General features: G+C 44.3%; 1 protein-coding gene across 1 annotated transcript in view; it reads right to left on the bottom strand.

Annotated features, from left to right (window-relative positions):
• Positions 1–24164, bottom strand: part of TM9SF3 (transmembrane 9 superfamily member 3) — a 39630-nt gene extending 15466 nt beyond the window's left edge. The window contains 10 exon segments of the mRNA XM_075422776.1: positions 182–312; positions 2198–2292; positions 4980–5146; positions 5683–5814; positions 7057–7134; positions 8861–9021; positions 11256–11378; positions 15358–15553; positions 23962–24140; positions 24143–24164. Of these exon segments, the coding sequence (XP_075278891.1) occupies positions 182–312; positions 2198–2292; positions 4980–5146; positions 5683–5814; positions 7057–7134; positions 8861–9021; positions 11256–11378; positions 15358–15553; positions 23962–24140; positions 24143–24164 (1284 nt within the window).

Genomic DNA, 24164 nt, shown 5'->3' with positions numbered 1-24164 from the left:
GTGGGCATCCAGCAGCTGCTGCCATAGGATTAAAATGAATCATACTTGAAGCACCTTAAACCCCTCCCAGAATAAATTTCTAACTAGGAAGCTAAAGCTACGACTCACAATTGTATTCAAACTGAAACGTAGCTTTCCCGTGCCTACAGCGGTGTTTAAATTCTCCAGTAAAATCACTCACCATGGTTCCAAAAGGTATAGCTCTTGAAGCGTGGTAATAGATGGCAATGAAGTTAATGAAGAAGGCAGTTCCACACACCATCGCTGGAATAAGGAAGGCTCCAATGAACATCTGCTTTATCCATCGCCTTCCTGCAAGAAGGGACATTCCAACGGGAATGGTGAGATGCAGGGCATTTTGTTTAAAAAGTTCTCAGCAAGCTCTCCAGAATTTAGGTGTTTGACAACTTCTCCCCCAAAAAGGTGAAAGAAATAAGTAACGACATCGATACAAGAGCCAAGAGTCAACTAACAGTTTCACTCGACTCCTGGCAACTCACAAGACGCGGCACACGAACCAATTTATTAGGCCAGGAGAACAGGGATACAGCATGAGAACACTCCAGCTGAAGAGCAGCACACGCTGACTGAGCTGGCCGAAGAACGCAGGGTATGAACCGCCAGCGGGTGCGTGCAAGCTGCGGATGAGCCGAGACAGAGAGCGCAGAGGTGGCCCTGCGCTGCGAGCACACCAGAGCTCGGCACTGCTCCCAGGACAACTCCGACAGCGGCTCGCCAGCAGTACTGGCTCCGGGCTGTCCTGACCCTGCTAAGCCACCTCCGGACACCTGGGATGCACTCAGGAACTGGCTATCCCTGGTCTAAAGCAAAATGCCACAGCATTTCGTATACAGCAAAACTGAACTCTGACAGCTTCGACAGCAGAAAAGGTAGGAGACAAGCGACTTCCAAACCCCAGGCACGAGGGGAAGAGCAACACTTGTTAGCAGTTACTACGAAGTTTAGAACTCCTTGAGAAGCCAAAAAAAATCCTCTTGGGTAATTCCTTAAGAATTTTCACTGTCTGTATTCCCTTTACTTTCTGTGCTCTTAAATACAGTCTATATTTAAATTTAATACTCCACAGATGCATCCGTAATAGGCACTAAACACAAACCAGTCAGAAAACCAGCATCTGGTTTTCAAGACCATCGTACATATTTTCACCGTGAGCCAACATAATCAGCATGTCACGGTTGGTACATGTTTGATCTGTAGGAAGAAAAAGTGAATCTGGCTCAACTATACAGCACAGTACATCTTAGAACAGAAACCTTCATTTACCCAGAGCTGCTTTTCTACAAATGGCTAGGCTCATACACAAGCCACTCGCAGAGAAACATCTAGCCCTCAGACTCAGAGTAGCTTAGAGGGCAGCTGAGACTGAATGCTAACAAGTATATGGTGCTAAAAAGATACGAATTTTCTTTCGCGAACTTACCAGAATTATTTTTCCTAAAGCACTGCAGAAGATAATAGCTATTGATTACTCTTTTATTGCAGCAGAGGGAACGGACGAAGCTAGTGGACTGCAAGGATGTAATTGGCCATAACTCAGAGGCATAGCAGGGAGCACTCGAAGACAGCCTGTCCAAACCTCCTACATCAATTTTATTGGGCTTCTGCTCTCCACTGACACTCATTTTGAATTTGCTAAGTACAAAGCAGAGCACATACCGGAAAGCAGAATAACCTTCTTTAAAAGATGCTGTAAACAGTTTTCCCCATCCGCAATTAATGGTCTAGCAAGTACTGTATAGCCACCCCATCCGTGTTAGTAAACATAACCCCCCGGTACCTACAGAGGGGTCATCTGGAGAAGGTGACGTCAGCTGTGCAACAGCGCGTTACACGAGAGGGAGAGACGATGACACTCTCTGGATGTCATGAGCCAAACGATTACACACATGAGTGTAACAAGCAATTCATAAGACACAACTGTTAACAGTTTTTCAGCTCTTACTACTTTAAATTAACCAAAGAATTCATCTTTAGTTAGAAAATGCAGCCAGTACTGAACAGGAAATAATACGAAAGTTAAACATACTCAAAATAATTTGTGTTTATCGAGAACTTAACAGATTCCACCTGAATGCCTTAATGCCACGAAGACACTTCTACATTGGTGCAAATCAGAGAATAACAACTGCTCCGTTTAACAAGGTAATGAAAATGCTGAAACACAAAAACAATTTACCTCCTTGTCTAGCATAAAGACTTCCTCCAAAATATCCATTCACTGGCGACGTTGCAGCATAAACAAATATAGCTGTACTAAGCATTGATCCTCTCCTACAAGAAGTGATTTTTTTGGTAAATGAAATAGAAAAACAAACAGTATTACAGCAACTGATTACAGTAAAATATGCACATTCAGCAGAAGCAGTTATTGAACGTTTTTAGATAATGTAAAAATTCTGAAGTGCTTAAATTGTAAAATCTACATGACAACTGTTTGTACCCAAAGCTTCTGGCCAAGTCTAATGCAGCCTGGGAAACAGAGTTCTGACATATTACATTCTTTTCTAACATACATTTATTTTCACTAGAGTACAGAATCTCACCTCTGATCAAAACACTCTGACATTTGGATGCGTGTGCCTTGTGTATAAAGAACTGTTTACATGACATACATTAAGTGTCAGATTCCACTACTACAGATGGAAGGTCCTCTTTATTTAATATTAAGGCCAGTGTTCACAAAGATAGACCAGGACTGTGAATGATGTTTCTGCCATCCGCCAGAAATTAACTTTTAAGATTGAAAGTGTTCATCTTCCAGAAAATTTGAAAACCTGATTTAGAAACTATCGCCACAAATCAGCATGGAATAGTCCAATCAGAAGAGTTTAGCCATTTTTAAATTATCACTTCATTAAATGTTGGGGTACTCATTTTGGCATATTTTTTCTGAAATTTTACATGCAAAGCTAATAATTTTAAATCACAAAAGCCATCTCCAAACACATTTTTAAAAATCATGTCTAAGAACAGCAAGACACAGATGTTATCCATGAGTAGAGCCGTCTCCCACGTCCCTCTGCTACTCCCCGATAGGAAGAGCAGCAGAAGCTTTTCAGCCAGCCTGTGGCACTTTCTTCAGATTAGCTGTTCTGAGAGAATCCAGACTAGTGGCATTTTGGGTTTTTGTGAGCCATTGCTGGATGCCTGCCTTACTCAGAGAAGGAACCCTCAGTACAACCGGCTTCTATGCCTGCATGGCTTGAACTGAGCAAATATGCCTGCTGGTCACACACACCAAAGGAGTGTTATGCTAACATTCCCTTCTCAAAAAAACAAAAGCTCTAGTTCCATTTTAGAAAGCTACTGGTTAGACTGGAACCAATTGTAACATTCCTCCTAACTTAAGACCATTCCGAAACACACACAAAGCCCCAGATGACCACGCACAGTCTGAAGTGGCACATTTAAACCCAGGCTACCTGTAAAACAACCAGCAGATGGTCATCTACCATGATCTCAGAGTCTCCTGTTCTTCAGCTTACTTCTGTTTCAAATATTCTAATGGAAAAGCTTCTCAAAACACAAACCAGTATTAATAAATGAATAGCTGATGTGACCAGGTTTCACCGAGAGCCTTTTAGCTGGCATCAGCTGCATGATGCCCAGGGGCCTGAACAGCCCTGAAGGACAGGCGGTCACTCTTCTGACTCTGCTTTACAGCCTTTTTCACTCACATCACTATTTTCCTAAACATAAGGATTATCTGCACCATCTTTGGTCAATTGTTCCGTTCCATACCCGGAATTCAAATCCCTTTGAAAGTGACAGAAAGGCCTATTGCAATAAAAGACTAACTGCACATATATTTTTACAAATTACTGTTTTGACACATTTTACAGTTGTCATTACTAACTTACAGCTTCCCTACAGCGCATAAACGTTCTGAAATGGTTGCGTTCCCTCCCTTAAAGGGCTCACCTGCCATACAATTAAAAATGTGTATGTAAGTGTACCCAGAAATGTAACTACAGGGCACAAGGGGGAATCACACCGTATGAAAAATGAAGGTATGCCAAGCTGCTGGTGCTACGGGGTGGCTTTGTAAACACACCGTTAAAGGGCAGCTAAATTCAAACCCAAGAGCTCTCTCCAGCGGCACATTAGCAGTATGACAGCTTGTTAAAATCAATAGTTACAGGCAATAGGCAAGTGAAGGAGAAGAGAGATTTGAAATTTCAGTCATTGCTGAAAACAAAGCACTTGTATTAAACAAAAAAAATCCCCCCAGTATCCAAAATACGATCATTACTGAAACAGGTGAAGTCCTTCCACAACAGCAAAAATCTCAAACAGATACCAGGTAGAGAGCCAGGTGAACCACGAGTGGTGTGTTAAATTTACACTCGAGTACTATTTGTTCGTGTTAAAACGCACTCTCCCCAGTCAAGCCCAGAGCCCCGCTGCTGCTAGAAGGTCTACACGCAGCACAGGCCGAGCAGCATCCATTCACAAGAACTCCAGAAATTAAACCTCCGTTCCCGAGCAGCCTTGTGGGTCAGACTGGCAGAATGCACTGTCAGCAGCAAACAGGGCTGTCCACAGCCCCGCACACTCCTGCTTCGGTCTCTACGGGACACGGTGGGGATAACAGGGCGAGAGACACAGTCATGTCTTGTCACTCCAGATGAAACCAGGAGTGAAATGTGTACCTTTCAACATTTATTTCGTATATAACCTTCCCGTGACAGTGCAGACCAACAAACTAATTTCGTAATATATCACGTAAAAAGCAAGCAATGAAAGAGTAAAACTGAAGGAGAGAAACTCACCTGGTAAGTGTAGGACAAAGTTTCGAGACAACTTACAAGAGCCCTTCTGAATACCACATCTGATCTAAAGACAAAGACTAAAAACTCTCAAATGCTTTTTTCCAGGCCAGCTAGAACATTCATTTTTGTAATTATTTTGTTCATTTAAGCATTTATATGCAGAAGGCAGGGCACAAGTATACTTACTCTGTGTATAAATCTTCTATCATTGCAACAACAATGACTATCAGAGACACAGCAAAAATTTGACAACCAGAACCAATAAGCGATGAAAATATTAGAGGATGACTGGATGGTCTAAACACATCTCCGTGGACCTGCTTCCACCCGTACTCATCGCCTAGATCTCTGTCCTAGGAACAACAACAAAAGAAGGTTAAGTCTGGTCATGACAATTAATGACAAACACACAAGCTTAACGCTTGCCATGTAACACACAAATTAAAGGTCTGATTTATTAAAGCAACTTCAAGTGCAAGTATGTCTTCTCTCCTGACTGCATCAAATCCAAGAGAAAAGTTTACTTTTCAGATGGGTATGAAGACAACAAAAATGACAACCTGAACGTGCGATGCAGTAACATCTATCAGGTTCCCTCCCTGTCCCTAAAATCCTCCGAAGCACTCAGGAGTATACGCAGGCTTCTGTCACACACTCTGAATGGAAGGTGTTTAACCCAAGTGTGGATATGAACATTATTAACACCGTGACTGCAGACAGAAGTCTGGGTTGCAACCTAGGAGCATGCTGTAAAGAAAACTTTCAGGACAGTGTGGCAGTTTTCTGTCCAACTGGAGAAAGCCATTCAGAGCTGCTAACACAATGAATGTATGAAAACAATAAGCCTTAAAAAAAAAGGTATTTAAAAAAGCACGAATGCGGATCTTACCATATCATCCATTTCTTCCTCCTTGCTGTATCTTGCATAATCTTTTCGCAAAGTTCTCATTAATATCATAGACACTAGGCCAACCAGAAAGATCACCATCATAAAAGAATTGAAAATTGAAAACCAGTGAATCTACAAAAAGAAAACACATCCCTAATGTTTAGAGCTGTAAATGTGTTCCAACTTTGTTCCAACAAGGATGAATCATTGCCTAGCAGGACAGCTTGTCAGCACTAGCTAAGTAACAATAAACCCATAGAATCACAGAATCACAGAATAATAGGGGTTGGAAGGGACCTCTGTGGGTCATCTAGTCCAAACCTCCTGCTGAAGCAGGGTCACCTACAGCAGGCTGCACAGGACCTTGTCCAGGCGGGTCTTGAATATCTCCAGAGAAGGAGACTCCACAACCTCCCTGGGCAGCCTGGGCCAGGGCTCCGTCACCCTCAGAGGGAAGAAGTTCTTCCTCATGTTCAGACGGAACTTCCTGTGCCTCAGTTTGTGCCCATTGGCCCTTGTCCTGTCACTGGGCACCACTGAAAAGAGCTTGGCCCCATCCTGTAGGTAACACCGCACTTGTAGAAAGTCCTACTAAGACTGGCCCGTGAAACACCATGCAGAAAGCTTCTCAGCAGCCAGGCTTGCTCACAGTGAAGTTATCACAGCTCAGCTAAGCACAGCAAAGCTCGAACGACTGGCTGCACGTGCTCCCTCGGCACAGGAAAGGCAACACGACATGCTGCTGCCTCCCTAGAGAACAGGTCTAAGCAGCAAGAGGGACGCTCGCAGCCAAAAAGCCAAAGGAACCATTGCTTTGCACAGGACCAAAGTGTGCAGCGGCTCGACTTTCCCTTTGACAAGCACGTCTTCTGGTCTTCACCGAGTTCCACAGAGCCCAAACCCTCTGATTTCAGACAGTGGCATAGCTCAGTACACCACCCTTAAGGAGATTACAGCCACAGGTTTAAACCACCACAACGGTTCTCGCTAACTGGTTTACGCTAATGCTTTTTGCTTTGTATTTACATGAGTAAACAGTGTGCATATGGCCAACTGCAATTCCTCAGCTTACAAGTAGTACAGTTGTGTCACTGAAACTTCCCTGCTTCCAATCATGCGAATATATTTTCTTGAGCTGCCCCGTATTTGCTGCAGGCTTGCAGCTTGCCTGCACATTTACTGGAGCACGCGAACAAACTGGAGCCATCCTACTTGAGCTACACTTCAAACCTACAGTTCCAGACGTGCCTGTTTCAGGACACAGGGGACATCCAAAAATTCAAAGATGTCATCCAAAAATTCCATGACATCTTCTGAGCTACAGCAACCATTTTGAAGGGATATTTTGTACGGTTGTCTTAAACCAATACATACTCTGTGCTGAAAGAAAGATGGGTCAAGATACTTGTCGAAGCGGTCTTCAAACTTCACATCTGATTTCTTCCATTTCACCTAAAGGGAGAAAAATTTACACTTGAAAAGCTCATTATAATATGTCCAGCTACACCCACATGCAGAAACCCAGAACATATTTTAAAATTCATCCACTTCAGATGTTTTCTTCAATCTGAATCTAGGATTTGGCAAAAACAATGGACTGATATTCTTAAAGCCCGACATCTGCAGGTCAGACACAGAAGGAACTTCAGCCACCTTGCATTTGCAATTTCATAAATTAAACACAAATCTACACTAAATTTTTTTCAAAATCATTCGAAGATTAGGAAATATCAGGACTTGGTGATCTTAAAACGAATGCAGCCCCCTTGTGCATATTTTTTTAAACTACATGACAAGGAACTATCCTTCCCAACAGATGTTCTCTTCTTCAGTATAGAAGAAAGCGTATAAAAGTAGATTGAATACCCCATTGGTCACCACAGTCCTGAGACGTATGAAAAACCCCAAGACTCCAGTATTACCCACTTCGAGGAATGACATTAACACTCTTCGGTTCAAATTACAACCTTGTTCAAGTCCAGCAGCTCAAAACATGAATAGCTTTCAACACTGTTTTAGGCAGATACGTTTCTCATTAGAGCATCCACCACTAAGAAGCACTGCTGAGAACAAATCAACCAGAGACAATGTAGGACCCAAACACCACCCATGCACCAGCCCAGCAATTGCCCAGGGTGCCAGCAACACTGGATAGGTGAGTCTCGAGCGCTGTACGTGAGAAGTACTTTAAGGGAACATCTAACGCTATTTTCATTACTGGTAGCTACTCAGTGCTGTCCACCTCAAAACACACAGAGTCGATGGACTTTCAATGCTGGTGGAGTTTGAAATAGAAAATTTCAAAATTTCTACTATCAATTTTGCAGTAGAAATAGGAAGATTAGTGTAAATGTAACTCTCAAAAGCACACATAAAAACCAATTATCTGTGCTTCAAACTATATAATTTATTCAGCACAAGACAAATGTAATAGCGGCAAGAGCATCCTCTGAAATAAAATCTTCTGCTGACACCTACTGCTCGCACACTGTAGAAAAGCAATGCATTAGGAACTAGTTTCAGTATGCAAATGTGGTGAATGAAAAGTGAACCTTTACAGATTTAAGTAACATATAAATAAGCAGGAAAATAGAAAAATTTGTTATCTCTGATCAGCAAACTTTGTTTACTCATTAGCTTTTATCATAGCAATTCAACCTAATAGCAGAGGGCTTCAGAGAAAACCTTTCTAATAAGGTTATATAAATGAGACTAATTTCTGCTGGAAGTGCAAAACCAAAACGAGCTTTGATACTAACTGCTTGCAAAGCATGAAGGCTTACAGTGGGTTCTGGTCCTAGCTCAGAATCCAGCTCAAATCTGTGGTGCAAAGGTCAGAGCTCCAAGCATTAAGTAAGTGCATACCTACCGGGGGTCCTCTCTACTTCTAGTCTCCATACCTCTGGGGACATCTTCCTTTCCCACCAAAACACTTCTCTGCAGATTATAGAAGCTTCAGTTTCTTTGAAGCGTTTCAAAAAACCATTTTACATTCATCCTGAATAAACCTATTAAGGTTTTTCAGTAATGAAAAAGAAATATTTGAAGGAGTGAAGATGTGTGTTCCTCTAATGCAGCCTGACGTATCAATACACAGCTGTAGGTAGACAAGTACCTATTTTTGAGCTATTTCACCATGTAGAATTTCTAATTGCAGATGCATCACCAAATTACTTACTGAATATGACATCTGGATTTTTGTGTTTGGTACCAATTTCACCTTTCCTTCACTGGTCAGATTGACATCTACAATTCTGTTTCCGTTGTAACCAATTTCAAGTTTTTTGTAAGTCCAAAGGTAATAATCCTCTCCATTTTCATCTGCTTCTCCAACTATACCTGTGCAGGAAACAAGCATAAGCATCTATTACAGGTACACTTTTCAAATATTCTGTAACCATGTTTTTGAAACACGCATGACAAAAGTCTCGCCAGGCGTAAAAGCAACATAATACAGTACAGAGAACCCAGCAGACCTTCTGATCTGCTTTTCAGCTCTAATACCTGGATTACACCTTCAGCCCACAGGCTGTCTGCAAGGAGCGTTTTGTAATGGCATTGAAAGAAAAAAGCACTCAGCTACAAACACAGAGACACAACAACAGTTCCTCTGGTTCTATTTGGAATTCTTACCACGTAAACAACTAGCTGAACACAGATTCACTTTCCATGAACAGAACTCAGCCTCTGTATTTTCAGATCTCCTGTCTATCCCTTCACCCATTTTTCTCCCTCTTAAAGATTTTACTGTCATTCTGTATTCCTCACTAGTTGACTCCCCAACACATACTCTTTGCTCTCATTTGCACACAAGCTTCCATTGCTTACCAAGAATGATAGTTTTTGACTACTGTCTCTGTTAATTTCCCTGAAAAACTCAGAAAGTTACAATTTACTTGAAGGTTTTCATTCTCTCCAACATTTTCCTCGCGCTCATCTGTCAGGACTGGCTCGTACACGCCACCGTGCACAGACTCGTGCCAGCCTGTGCCTGTGCCACGCAGGCCAGCAGCTGGCACACCATCTGCTCCCCCGGCAGCATCCAGACCGTGACATACAGACCTCTCACCTACTTGAAGGACGTTCCACTCGACCCCTGCCTGAAAGATGAACTAACACAGTGCTCCACACGCTTAGGGAGACACCCTGGAACCAAGACAGCCAAGCCTAGTCACGCCACCGTGGGATAGCAATTTGGGAAAAAATGGGAAATCGAACCGTTTTATCTGAACACACTTCAGCAGATCCGGTTGCCTTTTTCAGGTCATCAAGTGTAAACCTTCTACAGCCCTCCAACAGCAGTCTGAAGTCATGACCTTTAGTTATCAGCAGATAAGAAAAAATATTTTATGCCTAGTCTTTACTGAAAATAGAGTACTCCTTACTGGGTATTTTGAGGGCTTCCTCAGGAGAAGGCCACAGAGCTGTTACACGCACCAAGCAAATCAGCTGCAAAGAACAAATACAAGTACTCCTCCTGTCAGGCATTATAATGTTGTCTCTTAAAAACACATACCTTTGGAAAAAAGCAAGAACCTTCCTGACTAACAGATAAACAATAAATATACATCTACAGCACTAGCAATTCTGGCTGGGGCTTATCATTATCAGAAAGAGCTAAAAAACCCACCCTCTGTCAGAACGAACGAATGACGGGTAGCATTACTCAGCCTGCTGCCTACCAAAGGAGTTTTGTCATGTGGCTTGAACTGTATTTTTGTAGGTGTTGTGGGATTTTTTTTATTTTGGGCGGGTTTACCTCTTTAACCGAACACAGGCAACAAAGACTTTTCCTTAAGAAAGCGCTCTGTGGTGCTCTGCATTTCCCTGCAGTTTGTATCTACAAGAGGGAGATCTGGGCTTGGGGGTCTGGCTGATTGCTGCCAGTGCACACCACAATCTGCAGAGCACTCTTTACTAGGTCTGTGAGCGCGGTCACAAGGGAGTAACAAAACCAGCGAGCTTAGGACACAGTGGCCATAAGGACACAGAAATCTTGATTCAAGACACAAGCACTTCTAAGCCCAGATTAATAATACTCAGCAAGAGCAATTTTAAGAACTGCGTAAGAACAAGTAAAATAAAACTCCTTCATACAACCACAGACTGCATATGTAAAACCGTTAAAAGCCACTAAAAATTACCACATAAGTAAATCAAACAGCTCTTGTGTTAGTAATAAACACAAGAACTAGCAAAATAAAGTCAAAAAACTGGAAGATTTTTACCCAAATTGTTATTCATGAACAGATTAACATGGATCTTATATGGGACCTATCTTATTACCATTCACTTAAACATTTAAAAGCATTTAACCCTAAGAACTTGGTATTTTTACATCCATGTTTGAGAAACAAATCAGCTTTTCGCTGTTTTTGTAATTCACTAGTACAAGCCATCCTACTATTCTTTCAATGCAATAATCCTTCAGCTTACGGGTATTACTTGGTTACGTACGTTCTCCACACTTGTAAGCTTGTTGTAACGAAGCTCAGTCAGCAAGTGACTCCAGGAAAGCCACCAGCACAGGACCCTGCTGCTGTCACCACGCTGTTACGCAGAGCATCACTCACCCCATATCGGCAAGTCATCAATGTACATCTGGTACCAATAGTGGTTTTTGATAGCATACACAAAGGCATCTCTTCTTCCTTTGTCCAAGTCGATTTCACAGTAAGTCGTCTGCATCACATCGTCTGCAAAAAATGAAAGGACAGTTAATGAGTTGGCTCAAAGGAAAGGCAAGCCAAGCAAAAGACACCACTGGTGTCTTCAACCTCTCTTGGCTATCCTCAAGCAGGAACCAAAAAGGCACATTTAAAAAGGAACCATTAAAGCAATTACATGATTGTTTTTGTAATTCTATCCTTCCACACACAGAAGCTTCCCACAGTTTCAGAGGATCCTTTTGCTACTCCACCCACCCTAAATTAAGATCCATAAATTAAATTCCTCTAGATTTAGCTTGACAAGAGAATTAAGCCAACTAAAAATCCAAAGTCACATTACAATATAAGTGTATGTTAATAATTCATTACTTAATTCACAAAGATATTTACACAAATTTGAGACCTGTGATACAGGAACAACCCTGTTCATATGTGCAACGGAAGGGAAACCCAGCTGTCCTGCACGGTCACGGTATCCTGTCATACAACACCTTTTCAAATACAAAAAGAAACACTACTTCATGGATTCCTGAACACACCGTAGATGTGCCCCACCAGTCACCACAATGAGTATTCAAGTGCAAATCTTCACTCTCAACAGAATACGTTTCTGCAAAGCCATAATTGTCTTGTTCTGTTTCACAAACACAGGCCAGGCCCGCTGACTCCAAGGCCAGTTCTACTTGCGCAGCCTGTGGTACTTCAGTCACAGGCAGCTGCAGCCTACACAGTTCTCTGAACCTGATGAACAGGCAGCGTCTCACCTACCTGCTACTGCTGTCCAGCCAAACTATGCTGAGAAAAGGGGAACTGCTTTTTATTCAGAAGCTAATTTAGTAGAACAATTTGAATTCCCCTCTACTCACTCCAGAGGACAAAAATCTAGAAGTATAAAATCCACATCTAATTTAGTCACCTCTTACGATACTCATTTAAAGAGGAAAAATACCCATAATTGTTTATGATTGGTATTTTTAGATGTTAGATACTCCACACTCCTCAAAGCAGTATCTTTTTCTTAAGAATATATGGATCTATTGGTGCCAAAACACAAGCTTCTATTTCTTAAAGGAAAAAAAAAAAACAAAACACAAACCACCAATCAGCAACAACTCTGTTTCTATTTCATTGCAGCAACTTCTGGACCACTGGTGCAGAGGCAGGAGCATGGATCAATCACGACGAGATAATATTTATCCATTACAGAAAAAAAAAAAAAAATCAATTTCACTGATACAATCCAGTTACAATTATTTTTTTAAAAGAAGGGAACACCACTTCAGCCAGGAACAAGATCTACCATAAAAGAGTCACCAAAAAGCTGAGCTACCATCACATTTCAACATCCAGAACTGGAAAAGAATTCTTTATACATATGCTAAATTGTAAGGGCTAGTCTATGAAATTTAAACTCTCCTACATGCATTGGATATAGATTGTACTGGGTTTATGACAGCTTCTAAGTATGTAAAAAATGATTCTCCAACAGCAATCCTTTGCTCTGCTTTTTACTTTAAAAACCTGTATATCGAGGGGATTTGGATTTCAATAAATTTTACACAATTCTGTATTAGATTAAACTAATAACTATTGCTACAATAATTTATAATTGTTACTCTGAAATCTGGAAAAAAAAGGGTATTTTCATACTTTTAATAGCAGCCAAAAGATAGTCAAATAGAGCTGACTCCGATTCGGATGTCACTTCACGGATCCACTGCTGGAAACACCGCAGCACCTCCTGGCACACAAGCTGCTGGATGCCAGCTAACAGCAAAGAGATTATGGGCTTCACCTTTTATCCAGAGGATGCAGTTTTTAAGGGAACAAATGAGAAGGGCAGAGGGACATTTCCCAGCTCGCGCGCACACACCCAGCCACCAACCACGCACCATCTGCCTTCCAGAAAACCTCCGACCTCCAGCCGCTTGGCTCAGGAGCTACACCCACTGCGGGCCTCATTAGCAACCTGCACCGAGCACCAAGGTGTTCGTGAGAATGAAGAAATCTTTAAAAAGCAACGGAGGACATGGATGGAGAGGAATTCCCCACCTGCTGGGAAATGCACCAGCACATCAATCACTTACAATTACCAGCCTTAAACACCTGATTCTTCTTGAAATCTCTACTCTTCTGTAACCAATTCAAAGCCTGTTTTGAACAGCATCATGCCCAGTCTGTCTGGCAGAATATACCCCAATATTGTAACTACATACCTGGTATGCACTTGTAAAGCAAACAGAGGTGCAAAAAGGCACCTGAAAAAACTAGCATGAGTGGAACACCAGACCTTAAACCCTGAGGAAATCACACTCAATGTTTGACAATAAATAATGCTCATAACAGAGAGCATCTAAAGCTTTCTGTGACAAAACATCAGCACAAGCAAGTGTGAATCGGAGTCGGAAGCTCCTAACCTTAAAACAAAATCAGACTTCAGGAAAACAGGTTTACCCGGTGTAAAGATCTACGGAAGACAACAGATAAACTAATACAGCAGGGCCATAATCAAAAGCAAAACCATCACAAGGTACAAAAATCACAGCCCTTTTCCACTGTTCCGAATTCATGTTAGTCCAGGAAGACTTTGGCTCCCTGCAGTTCTGAACTGCAAAAGACTTCTCTCAACCCAATAGGAATGGCATCGATTGCTATGCACTGATGAGCTGGAGGTTCAGTATTAAGCAAAGATAAGTACAAATTGGGTAAGAAAACACATATGAAGTCTCTTTTTTCTAAGTGTTAGATTAAAGAATTACAGAAAAAGAAACTCATTAATTTCTCCATTTAATTAGAGTATTTTACAAAAGTATTGAGAGTGTATTTGCAGAAGAACGGAGCCGCCCAATGCTCTGCTTCTGCGTATTTCCCTCAGAAACAGCAGAAAATACTCTGGAAAGCTAAACTACATCTGACTACAGACTATATATAGGATTACATATATAAATGTTAAAATTCAATACGGACAAAAAGAATCTGTTCTTATCTCAAGCTCTGCAACTACCAGTTGCAGATATCTGAAAGGACTCTGGGTACCAAAGAACACACACGAAGACTCAGAATCACAGAATGGTCAGGGTTGGAAGGGACCTCTATGGGTCACTCAGCCCAACCCCCTGCCGAAGCAGGGTCACCCAGAGCAGGCTGCACAGCACCGCATCCAGGTGGGGCTGGAATATCTCCAGAGAAGGAGACTCCACAGCCTCCCTGGGCAGCCTGGGCCAGGGCTCCATCACCCTCAGAGGGAAGAAGTTCTTCCTCATGTTCAGAAAGTACGCCTCACACCAAGAACTGCATTCACAAAAGAAGTTCAGTGTCATCTCTGGAACAGTATGGAAAGAGGGAGAGGGCAGGAAACAACAGAACAAAAACTCCACCCCGACTGGCGCATGAGGAGTTAGAGCCAATGGCACAGAGGTATGCGTCCCAGGTATTTTAAACTAGGCAGTAACCAGAAGGACACAATAACTAACCCTGTGTTAAGGTAGAACTTTGAGATGTTGAGCCCTTGCTACTCCTTTCCAACTGCAAAGAGTCTGCAAGTACTGCAGCCTGCTCTGGGTGACCCTGCTTCAGCAGGGGGTTGGGCTGGGTGACCCACAGAGGTCCCTTCCAACCCCGAACATTCTGTGATTCTGTGAAATATTCAGCATCGTAGGAAAAAATCACGTCTTCAGAACTGATAATTCCAGAATATTAATTCCAGTAAATATAGTTTTAATCATTCACAGGCAGAAAGCTTAGTTTTACTTTGTAAAATGCAATCAGTTACTTGAGAAGCAGGTGTCTACTGCAAGCATCTTCCTTAAAGGGCACCTAGATGAAAACTTCACTGTAAAACAAAAAGCCAGCGGTAGCAGACAACCTTTCAGGGTGTTTCAAGCTACAAAATTAAACACACTCAGTTGCTAACAGATGCAAACTTTCAGCTCTTCTAGTTCAAAAATCAAGTTTTAAGGGTTCATGTGGTATTTTTAAGTGACTAAATGCACTTTCTCTTGCTTACCTTTAAATTTGATGTCAAGACCACTGAATTCCAATTCGACTCCTTGAAGTGCTTCTCCCAGGGTTTCATGGTAATGACTGATGCTTTTTTTTGATCCCACGCAGAAAGGGAGAGAGAAGTATTTGTACGTTTCTTGGCGGTTGTGGTAGGGTCCGACTGTATTCATCCATAAAACAACTTCCTCTTTATCTTGGTACTGAAAGATAAAGTCCTTGAGTTAGATGCGAAGTCCAGCAGAATAAAAATATTCAAGTAACTCTCTCGTCCTTATTAACCAGCAAGGCAGGACTGCTCCATCACAGGCAACAGCCACATTTAAATACAGTCGAGTATTTTTGTCTTTTGGGTGGCAGGGATTCTAGGACAAGATTTTCAGCCTGCTTTCCTACAAGCAGCAGCTTAGTTGATCATACAGTTTCTCAGAGCCTATCACTGAAGTATCCGAAGAGCGGGATTCATACAACTTTATCAGAGAAGCAGAAGATGCAGAGAGCAGAAGTGGAGAAAAGCAGAAGTCTCAAAAATAAACAAGTTTTTACAAATTTTGTAGAAACACGCGTCAGTTAAAAGCAAAACTCTACTATTTCCACTGAGAGAAAGTAAACATCAGAGTAACATCTTGTTAAACAAGATCTAAGCTAAAAAATCCAGCAATCTACCCAGGGTGGCGGGTATACTGTGTTTTCCTACAATGCAACTCCTTCTCATTTTTGTAAGGGTATAGATTACATTCATAATTCTCAGCAGAGCACAACGCCTCGCAGGAAGCACTAAAATTAAACTGTGGCATACCTACAGTAGGCAAGAGACAAAAACGCCAGACAGAAGGGCTGTATTTCGATGCATTTCCAACATGCCCACAGTGAACAAACCAGAACAGGAAGGAGCCTGGTGCCTGCCATGAAGTTCTTTCTGGGAACACCCACCCTCCGCTTTCCACAGCTACTATTAGCCAGGAAAACTCACTCCTTGGCTAGGAGCCAGCAATTTTTTTCCAGCCCTTAAAACTTTTCAGCAGCAAAACAGTCCTTCAAGCCGTTCATCTGTCAGTATTCGAGTACTGAATCCAGGAGAACTCAGTGATTTGAAATCATTACTTGCCCTACATCTGAATGCATCAGGATGAGGCACCAGGTTTGCTGGTCACCACGAGGCCTCTCGCCCAACACAACTCCTTCACCTACTGCAATTTCAACAGCTTAGGAGGGACATCAATCTAACTTTCAAGGCAGAAAAAAACCTGACTTACAACTGTACACACCTGTAAGCACAGTCACCTTACAGATCCTGGTGTTTTTTTTAAAGTACAGAAGACTAAAGCACTATTTTAAGACCAATACACAAACACAGAACACATTGGAGAGGAAAAGAAAGTCAAATGTTAATTAGCCATAACTATTTCATAGCACACAGCTGACTGAACACAGTTCTGCATCTCCCTTTTTAACAGATGAACAAAGGTTCTCCAGCTCCATTTATTCTGAATAACAACAGTCATATCGACAGGTTAACTCAGAAATAATGATCTAGACCTGGAACACAGTAAATTCTTTCGACGAGGTGTTTAAAAGATAAACTCAAGGATTTAAACAAACATGCTTTAGGAAATAATTTAATCCCTTTATACTAACATCTCATCTCAATTACAAGCCTCATCTTTTTCGTCTACAAAGATGCACAGGGGTCATTCCAGCCTCTTATCCGAGTGGTCTCCAACCAGAAACGTCGACATCAGTAAGACGTCTATTCCGAGCTGTGGCAGAGACCAACCACTTGCCAGTCGCACAAACCCTCCCGCCTGCAGAGCACGCACTTCAGACCACTTCTGACAGGTAAAGAATGTCAATGCAGGAGCAAAGAAAGAGTAAACGCCACAGCAAGAGAAAGCAGACATTCCTCCTCTCTGCCAGCAACCAGAAGGGTTACAGCAGTGCAGCAACTTCAAAGAAAGCTGGGAAAGAAGGAAAAAAGAAAGAAACAAAGCAAAAGAGACAGGAAGCTCCCAGTTCCAGCCCCCTCAGCACCAGCAGCAGAGTGCAGTCTGCACGACGGCACCGCCTCTAACTCTTGCCAATGCAGCGAGGGACAGGTTGGTCCCTATCTCTTTCTAGCCTGTTATGCCTAGCACGTCTCCTGCTTCTGCCACCAGCAGCTGCAGAACATATTTTCAGCCCTTGCTCGAAACGGTCTTCGCTTGTCGAGAGCCCGCTTTAGCATCACCCCTTGTAACGCAACAGCTCACACGTGAACCCAGCTATTCCCTGCTCAGCCTTCAGTAACAGAACGCGACAACACCCTCAGGTCTGCGACCGCGTCCCTGGCAGCGCCTGAACAAAGCAAGCACCGGCCACCGCTTTACCTGGCTGCTCGCTCCCGACCCGCTGCAGACCGAGTGATTTTGGAACTGTACCAGACTACCTTCAAGTGACAGAAACCAACTTCCTAAGAACATTATTCAAAATCTTGTTACATTTTCTGATCTAACAATGTAACTACGTTGTAATTACAACGTCTAAAATACAAATTTGGTCTTTGCTTGTCTCTTATCCGCGTGATGCTCAGCCCTCCATCAGGGCCTACCAGTGTTCCCCACGATGACTCCAAGCTGCCGTCAATCTGCTCTGGAGACAAAAGGGACAAACCACACACAAACAAAGAACTCGGTCCACACTTACTACTTCCTCCTTCCTCACAAACACCCCAGAATAGCACAAGACAAGCCCGTTCAGGACCGCCACCCAAACGAGCCCGGCACCCCAGGCTACACCTCCTCGCCATCAGCAAGGCCCTGGGCACAGCAGCGTGCAGGCCATCGGGTGCTCCCAGCGCCCGCCCACAATTAAGAGGGCTGTAGTAAGGAACGCAGCTTCAGCAACTGCTGCCTGAATTTGGGTGGGAGGGGGAGTGGTGCCTAATAGAAACTCAAACAGATTTTCTTCTCCCTACATTTGTTGGGTGTTGCTCAATTATAATGAGGAGCTTTCACATTTAAATACGTTTGCCTGTCATGACATATCTCATCCTTATAATCTTACCCTAGAGCAAGGGTAATTTGGTGGCAAGAACTCAGTGCTATCAAGGAGTTCAAGTTTGTGGTGGTTTGGGGTTTCTGCGTTTCGGGGTTGTTTTTTTTTCTTTCTTTTTCATTACCGTCTTCACAATACCAAAGCATCTACAACAAATAACAGTGTCAACACATTTACACGAAAACAATTTTTATTTAAGCAAGACAAACAACTAGACTATCTTGCAGGACTGTTCTGTCACCTCTGCACGGGGACTTCTTGGTCTGGAGAAGGCCAACACACAACATACTTTCCAGCACAAACGTCACACTATGAGAGGGAACATAAAACAAGCTGCTGAAGAAAGCCCCGGTTCCAAGGGAGTCACAGCCCTCCGGTACACTGTAGCAGTACCAGATTTTGGTCAGCAGTCTTGCACTAGTTCCAGGTCCTGTCCTGCCCTTCTTCTTCAGCACATGTGGAGCCTCCTGCAACCATGGAGAACGTGGAGCCCTATAAAACCCAAAGCAAATTTCAGCTCCGTAGCACGAGCTCTCACTCTTGGCAGAAAGAATATATCGAAGAAACTATTCTCCTTTCACCAGGAACTATCGGGCTCAGACACGCTGGACAAAATGACACAACAGCAGAACCCTCAACTCTTAATTTTACTGTTCTGATACTGGCTGCTGAGTGACTGCACTCTCTGAGCGCTGACCGCAACAGAGCAAATCAAAATCCTGTTGCCTCCTGTTAACCCTAGCTGGCAAGCCAGCAATAACTCATAGTCAAAAACCAACACGGAGCAAGACGGGGTGTGAAGAGGCCAATGGTCTCCTTCAGAAATGGTTATACAGCAATATAAAACCTGCATAACCAACTGCAGCGCATGATAGCTGCCTTATCTTCTGCTACATAACCAGCAAGTAAAATGCTTTGACTCATTAAGATCCCGCCAGATCCCAGAAAACATGAAAAAAGTGTCAAGAACTCCCTAACACTACAGGTACAGAACAAGCACATGAGGAAGCCGGCTACAGCGTGCAAGAATATCCACGTCATGCATCCAGCGAGCTAAATTCTCCACGAATAGCTGTTATCGTAAGAGATCCAACAAAAAATTTCTTGCTCTCATTCCAGATGTGACAAGGGTCCCGAGTCACTACTTGACCCATCACTGCTCTAGGACTTTTAGAAAAGAAACAAACACATTCCTATTACAGCTGTATCTAAACTACTGACGCTTGCAACAGGGGCAAGTAGTAACGAAATAACATGTCAAACAGTAAACTCATTTGAGGTAAAATTAATGACCTGCAGAGCAGACTCCAGATAATCTGAGTGACATAAATCTAGCATCTCGAGTTACGCTTACGTGTCAATGCAATTTTATCTTTATCCCTCATGCAAACAAGTACCAAACATCTTCCTAACACAAAGGACTCGTTTTGCTGTACTGAAGGACTGCTATTTCAGAAATTCTTTTTTGTTCTTCGTTCTCTTCCCTGAGTTGTTTGCACAGAATTAGGTGGTGGGAAGGCAGCTTTTCGCAAACCAGAAGACGGACACCAGAGTCCTATCAAGAACAGTCACTGACACGGCAAAAAAGGTCAGCAGTTAAGATGCTGCAGTCTCTACCCTGGTATATCTCCGCAAGCTCTTCTGGCTTTGGTTCCTCGGAAGGGCTGACATACGGCATAGTGCTCAGAGATCCCAATTAAATTCACAGACATAAGCACTGAACAACTTGGTAACGGTGCCAGAATTCACAGAGTCCGCTGCTTCCAAATATGAGAGCAGATGACAAAACACAATTTTAAATATCTTTCACTTACTGTAACTTATGACAAATGTAGTACTTGTTCTGTAAGCACAGCAGTTTGGCTTTGCATCTTCTTCTTTATGAAGCTCGGTAATTTCAGTAACTGTATGGAGTATATAATGACAGCAATACCGAGCCTCTCCCCAGCACGGCACACGCATCTTCCTTTCCTGTTACCCAACAGGGCACTCGCAACACGCAAAGCAATTTAACGTTCTCTTCACACAACTGCAGAAATCAGCGTGGTGGCCCTAGAAACAAACTATTTATTCTACGAAACAATTCAGGCTAGATGAAGTCAGTATACGAAAGGCTGCAGAAAAGGATATGAGACTGGCAGGTTGATGATATTCTTTTTTAAACCACGAAAACACTTTGCAAAAAAACGACGGAGACGCAGAGAGGATCACAACTAGCCAACCTCATGTGATGATTCAGCAAAATAAACTCCAACCGAGATAGTTTCTTTCAGAAAGTATGCAATTCCACTCCTTTTCTCAAGTTTGGAGCGGGGCTTCCCACAACGCAGTTCCCTGAACATCTTCCAGAGGAAAAAGGACGAACGTTACCTGTTCCCGGCTGAGCGAAGCTGCAGAAGCAGGACAGGCAGTAAGAGAGGCAGCAAGCAGGACTCAACGGCAAGTAACACCCCAGGCTCCTGGTCCCCAGCACCTCACAGACCTTCTATCGATCAAGCACCGCGATAACACTCAGCGCTTGCAGCGCACATCCACCGTTTATTAAAGCGTGGATTTCAGCCTCACGCTCTCCTTCGGATAAAGCAGGTATCCCATCCCGTCCCTCCGTTCCCCTCAGACTCACAGGCCTCGCCAGAGCGTGGCTGGGGCTGTGCCAGCGGCAGCGGCTGAGCTACGGCACGCGCCGTCCTTTGCTGTCACGCTTCCTAGATGCACTCGGCTGCTCGGGCACAGCGCGTCCTGCTTCCGTGACATTTGTTTCACCTCTTCAAAACGGAACCGCGAGAACTTCAAAAGGCAGCAGGCTGCTCGTCTGCACACGGCTTCAGGTGCAAAGAGGTATTTTACAGGCACTGAAATGGCTTCTACGGTGTTTCTCTGACAATTTACAGCTACTGCAGAAATTTCATGATTTTGTGTATTCATTTTTAAGAAGCTTTACAGGCTCAGGGCTTTAACATACTTCATCAGGCTAAAAGTCAAACAAAAACGCTTTTCTCAATCATCATAAATTAGGAATTTTGCCATGGAATATAGGCTGGGTTTTGTTTCTTTTTCAATATTTGGCACATATTTCCACACTTACGAAGCACCGACAGTTAAATCAAGGCAACGTTAAAATTAAATCGCTACCTACTCCCTAGGCCATTCCCCCCGCAACACAAACTCCAGGATATTTCAGAACACTTTTACAGTTTGTCTGTAAAATATTTCCTCACCAACTCCAGCAAGTCTGGCAACAGAAGCTGCGAAAGGGAGCCCACCAGCCTTGCCTCAGTAGGGTCAGCATGTGCTGCGATCAGGGCCCCAGCATCTCGCCTAAACCACCACTTCCCCAAGTAAATGGCCAACTGTCAAAAAACAGCCTGGTTATCAGAACACAGGCACAAAGCAGGTACACAGCACACTCCGAACCATGATAATAAGTTCAAGAATCAGCAGGCAAGTTTTCAGTTAGTTTCTGCTACATTGTTCTCTTGTGGTCTGAAGTTACACTGCTGCACTGTCTTTTGATAACGGCGATTGTAAATGCTGTGTCAAATCCCTGTTTCCATTCATTTACGGTTAATTTTAAATATTCGAGTCTATCTATAATCATCTTTATACTGCTGCTCCCCCTCAAGAAATGCACACACCATTTTTAAAGACTAACTCAAATTTAAGATAAAGGATTTAGCTGTTGATCCAGCGAAGCTATCCATACCCAGTACCTCCAGAAAGAATACCACTCAGTCCTAGAGGCTCACGCAGAGTCCTCTCACAATTACCTTCTATAATGTTTGCTTATGCAGTCCCGCAGTTATACAGGACACGTGCAAAACATTAACAGCCAATTTATATTCATACAAATATACATATTATAGCACACATCCATATTATTTTATAAATATGGCATACTCTTAGGTATTATAGCAGCAATAAAGGAATCAAAAAAATACCCTACTAACACAGAGCATTAAACGCTTCAGTCAGTACTTCCGGAAGTTCAGCATCTCAGCGCAGATAAGGCCCTGCAGGCTGGCAGTTAAAGCAGAGCGTGGCAGACGACACACCTTCACCCGAGAGACGGCCAAGCGCTCGGCACAAGCAGCCGCACACCGAAGTGGCAATAAGGAAACGGCAGCGCCGTGGTGCGTACTCCTGCCGACAGGACTCTAGTCTCCCAGCCAGCGGCAAGTTACGCTTTGACATCAGCGAGCCCTGAATCAGTACACCACTACCCAGCAGCGAGCAGAGCCTCCAAAATGTCATACAGCACTCTGGTTACGGAAAAATTAATCTTCCAACTGCAATCGCACTCAAAACCAAAATTCATTGCAATGTAGTATCTGAGGAACATTTCCTTCAGGTTCCTGCTCTCAGAATCACTGCGCCACGACAAAACCCTGCTCGTGTTTCATCCATGCTATTAACGCTTCCCCGCCAGCCTCCCGTACGATATTGAAGCCCCAAAATACCTAAGCGAGGAGACAGCCTTCCAGAAAAAGGCAGCCGTCTCCCTGCCCCAACTCTTCCCAACCTACCACGTGATGTGACTAAACCGGGCGCCTTGCGAACGGGAACACCGCACCGAGAGGCAGAGTTATCATCTCAAAGGCTGGAGCAACTTAGTTGGAAGAAAAATGACAAGCCTTCAAAAGGAACGTGTGATTTCTGTCGGCAATTATTTAGTAATCATTCAGAGGACGACCTAAAAACCACTGGGATTCACTTTTTGAAGGAAGAGCTCAAAAATAAACGAATTCTGTGACAGCTTTATTGAGTCTTCTTTCCCCCAGAAGACTACCAGCATCAAATGAACCATCAGGAATCCCTCAAGTCAAACAGCCTCTAAGACAAACGCAGCGCTATGCCAAAAACTGCCTCACCTCCGCAGAACCCTCACCCTAAAACAGGCTCAGCAACAAAACTGGGAGCCAGGCGAGTTGGAAGAGCATCTGCTCCTTGAGAGCACTCGATACCAGCGTAACTCTTCTGCCGCTGACTGCGGCGCTGACAAATCCCATCAGCTCCTACAGAATAAGCGGGGACCCTCGGCAGTTCTGAAGCCTCGTAAGCACACGGAATGCGGCAGCCAGCTAACCGCCGCCTGTACCAAAGCCGGCAGCGCTGTTTGTCCGTTTAGCCAAAGCCCCTCGCTCACCTTCGCACGGCACGGGCAGCGAAGCTGCGCCAAGGGTGCGAGGGAGCGCTCCCCGGGCCGGCGGCTCTCCAGCCCAAAGGTCCGGACGAACGGACAGAGGGACGCGGGCCAGACAGACAGACAGACGCCGTGTGGAACCCAGCCGCGCGGGAGCGGCCTGCAGCAGAGCCTCTCTCCTAGGGCCCAGCTCGGGCCTTCCCCTCCCGCGCAGCAGCGACGCGGAGCCGGGGGCTGCCGGGGCCCCGGGCCTCACCCCCCGGAGACCCCCCCCGGGCGGCACGGCAGGCGCTCGGCCCGGCCCGGCCCCGCGGTGCTGCTGGCCGCGGCCCAGCTCGGCGGGGCGGGGGGGGGGGGGCGGGCGGGCAGGTAGGCAGCCCCCGGCCCCTCGCCGCGCTCGCTCCCCGCAGGCCCCGCTGCCCCCCCGCCCCGCCTCACCGTGTGCTCGTGCTCGTCGGCGCGGGCGCGCAGCGGCAGGCCCGAGAGGAGGAGGAGGAGCAGCGGGGCGGCCGCGCGGAGCTGCAGCCCGGCCGCCGCCATCTCGGGCCTCGGCGTCCCCCCCGCGCACGCAGCAGGCCCCGCCGCGGAGCCGGCCCGCGCCCCGCCGCCAACGCCACTTCCGCTCCGCCCGGCCACGTCAT

This window comes from Opisthocomus hoazin, chromosome 6 (genome assembly GCF_030867145.1).
Source record: "Opisthocomus hoazin isolate bOpiHoa1 chromosome 6, bOpiHoa1.hap1, whole genome shotgun sequence".
Lineage (NCBI taxonomy): Eukaryota > Metazoa > Chordata > Aves > Opisthocomiformes > Opisthocomidae > Opisthocomus > Opisthocomus hoazin.
The sequence above is the reverse complement of the archived record's forward strand: the minus strand, read 5'-3'. Positions and strand labels throughout refer to the sequence as shown.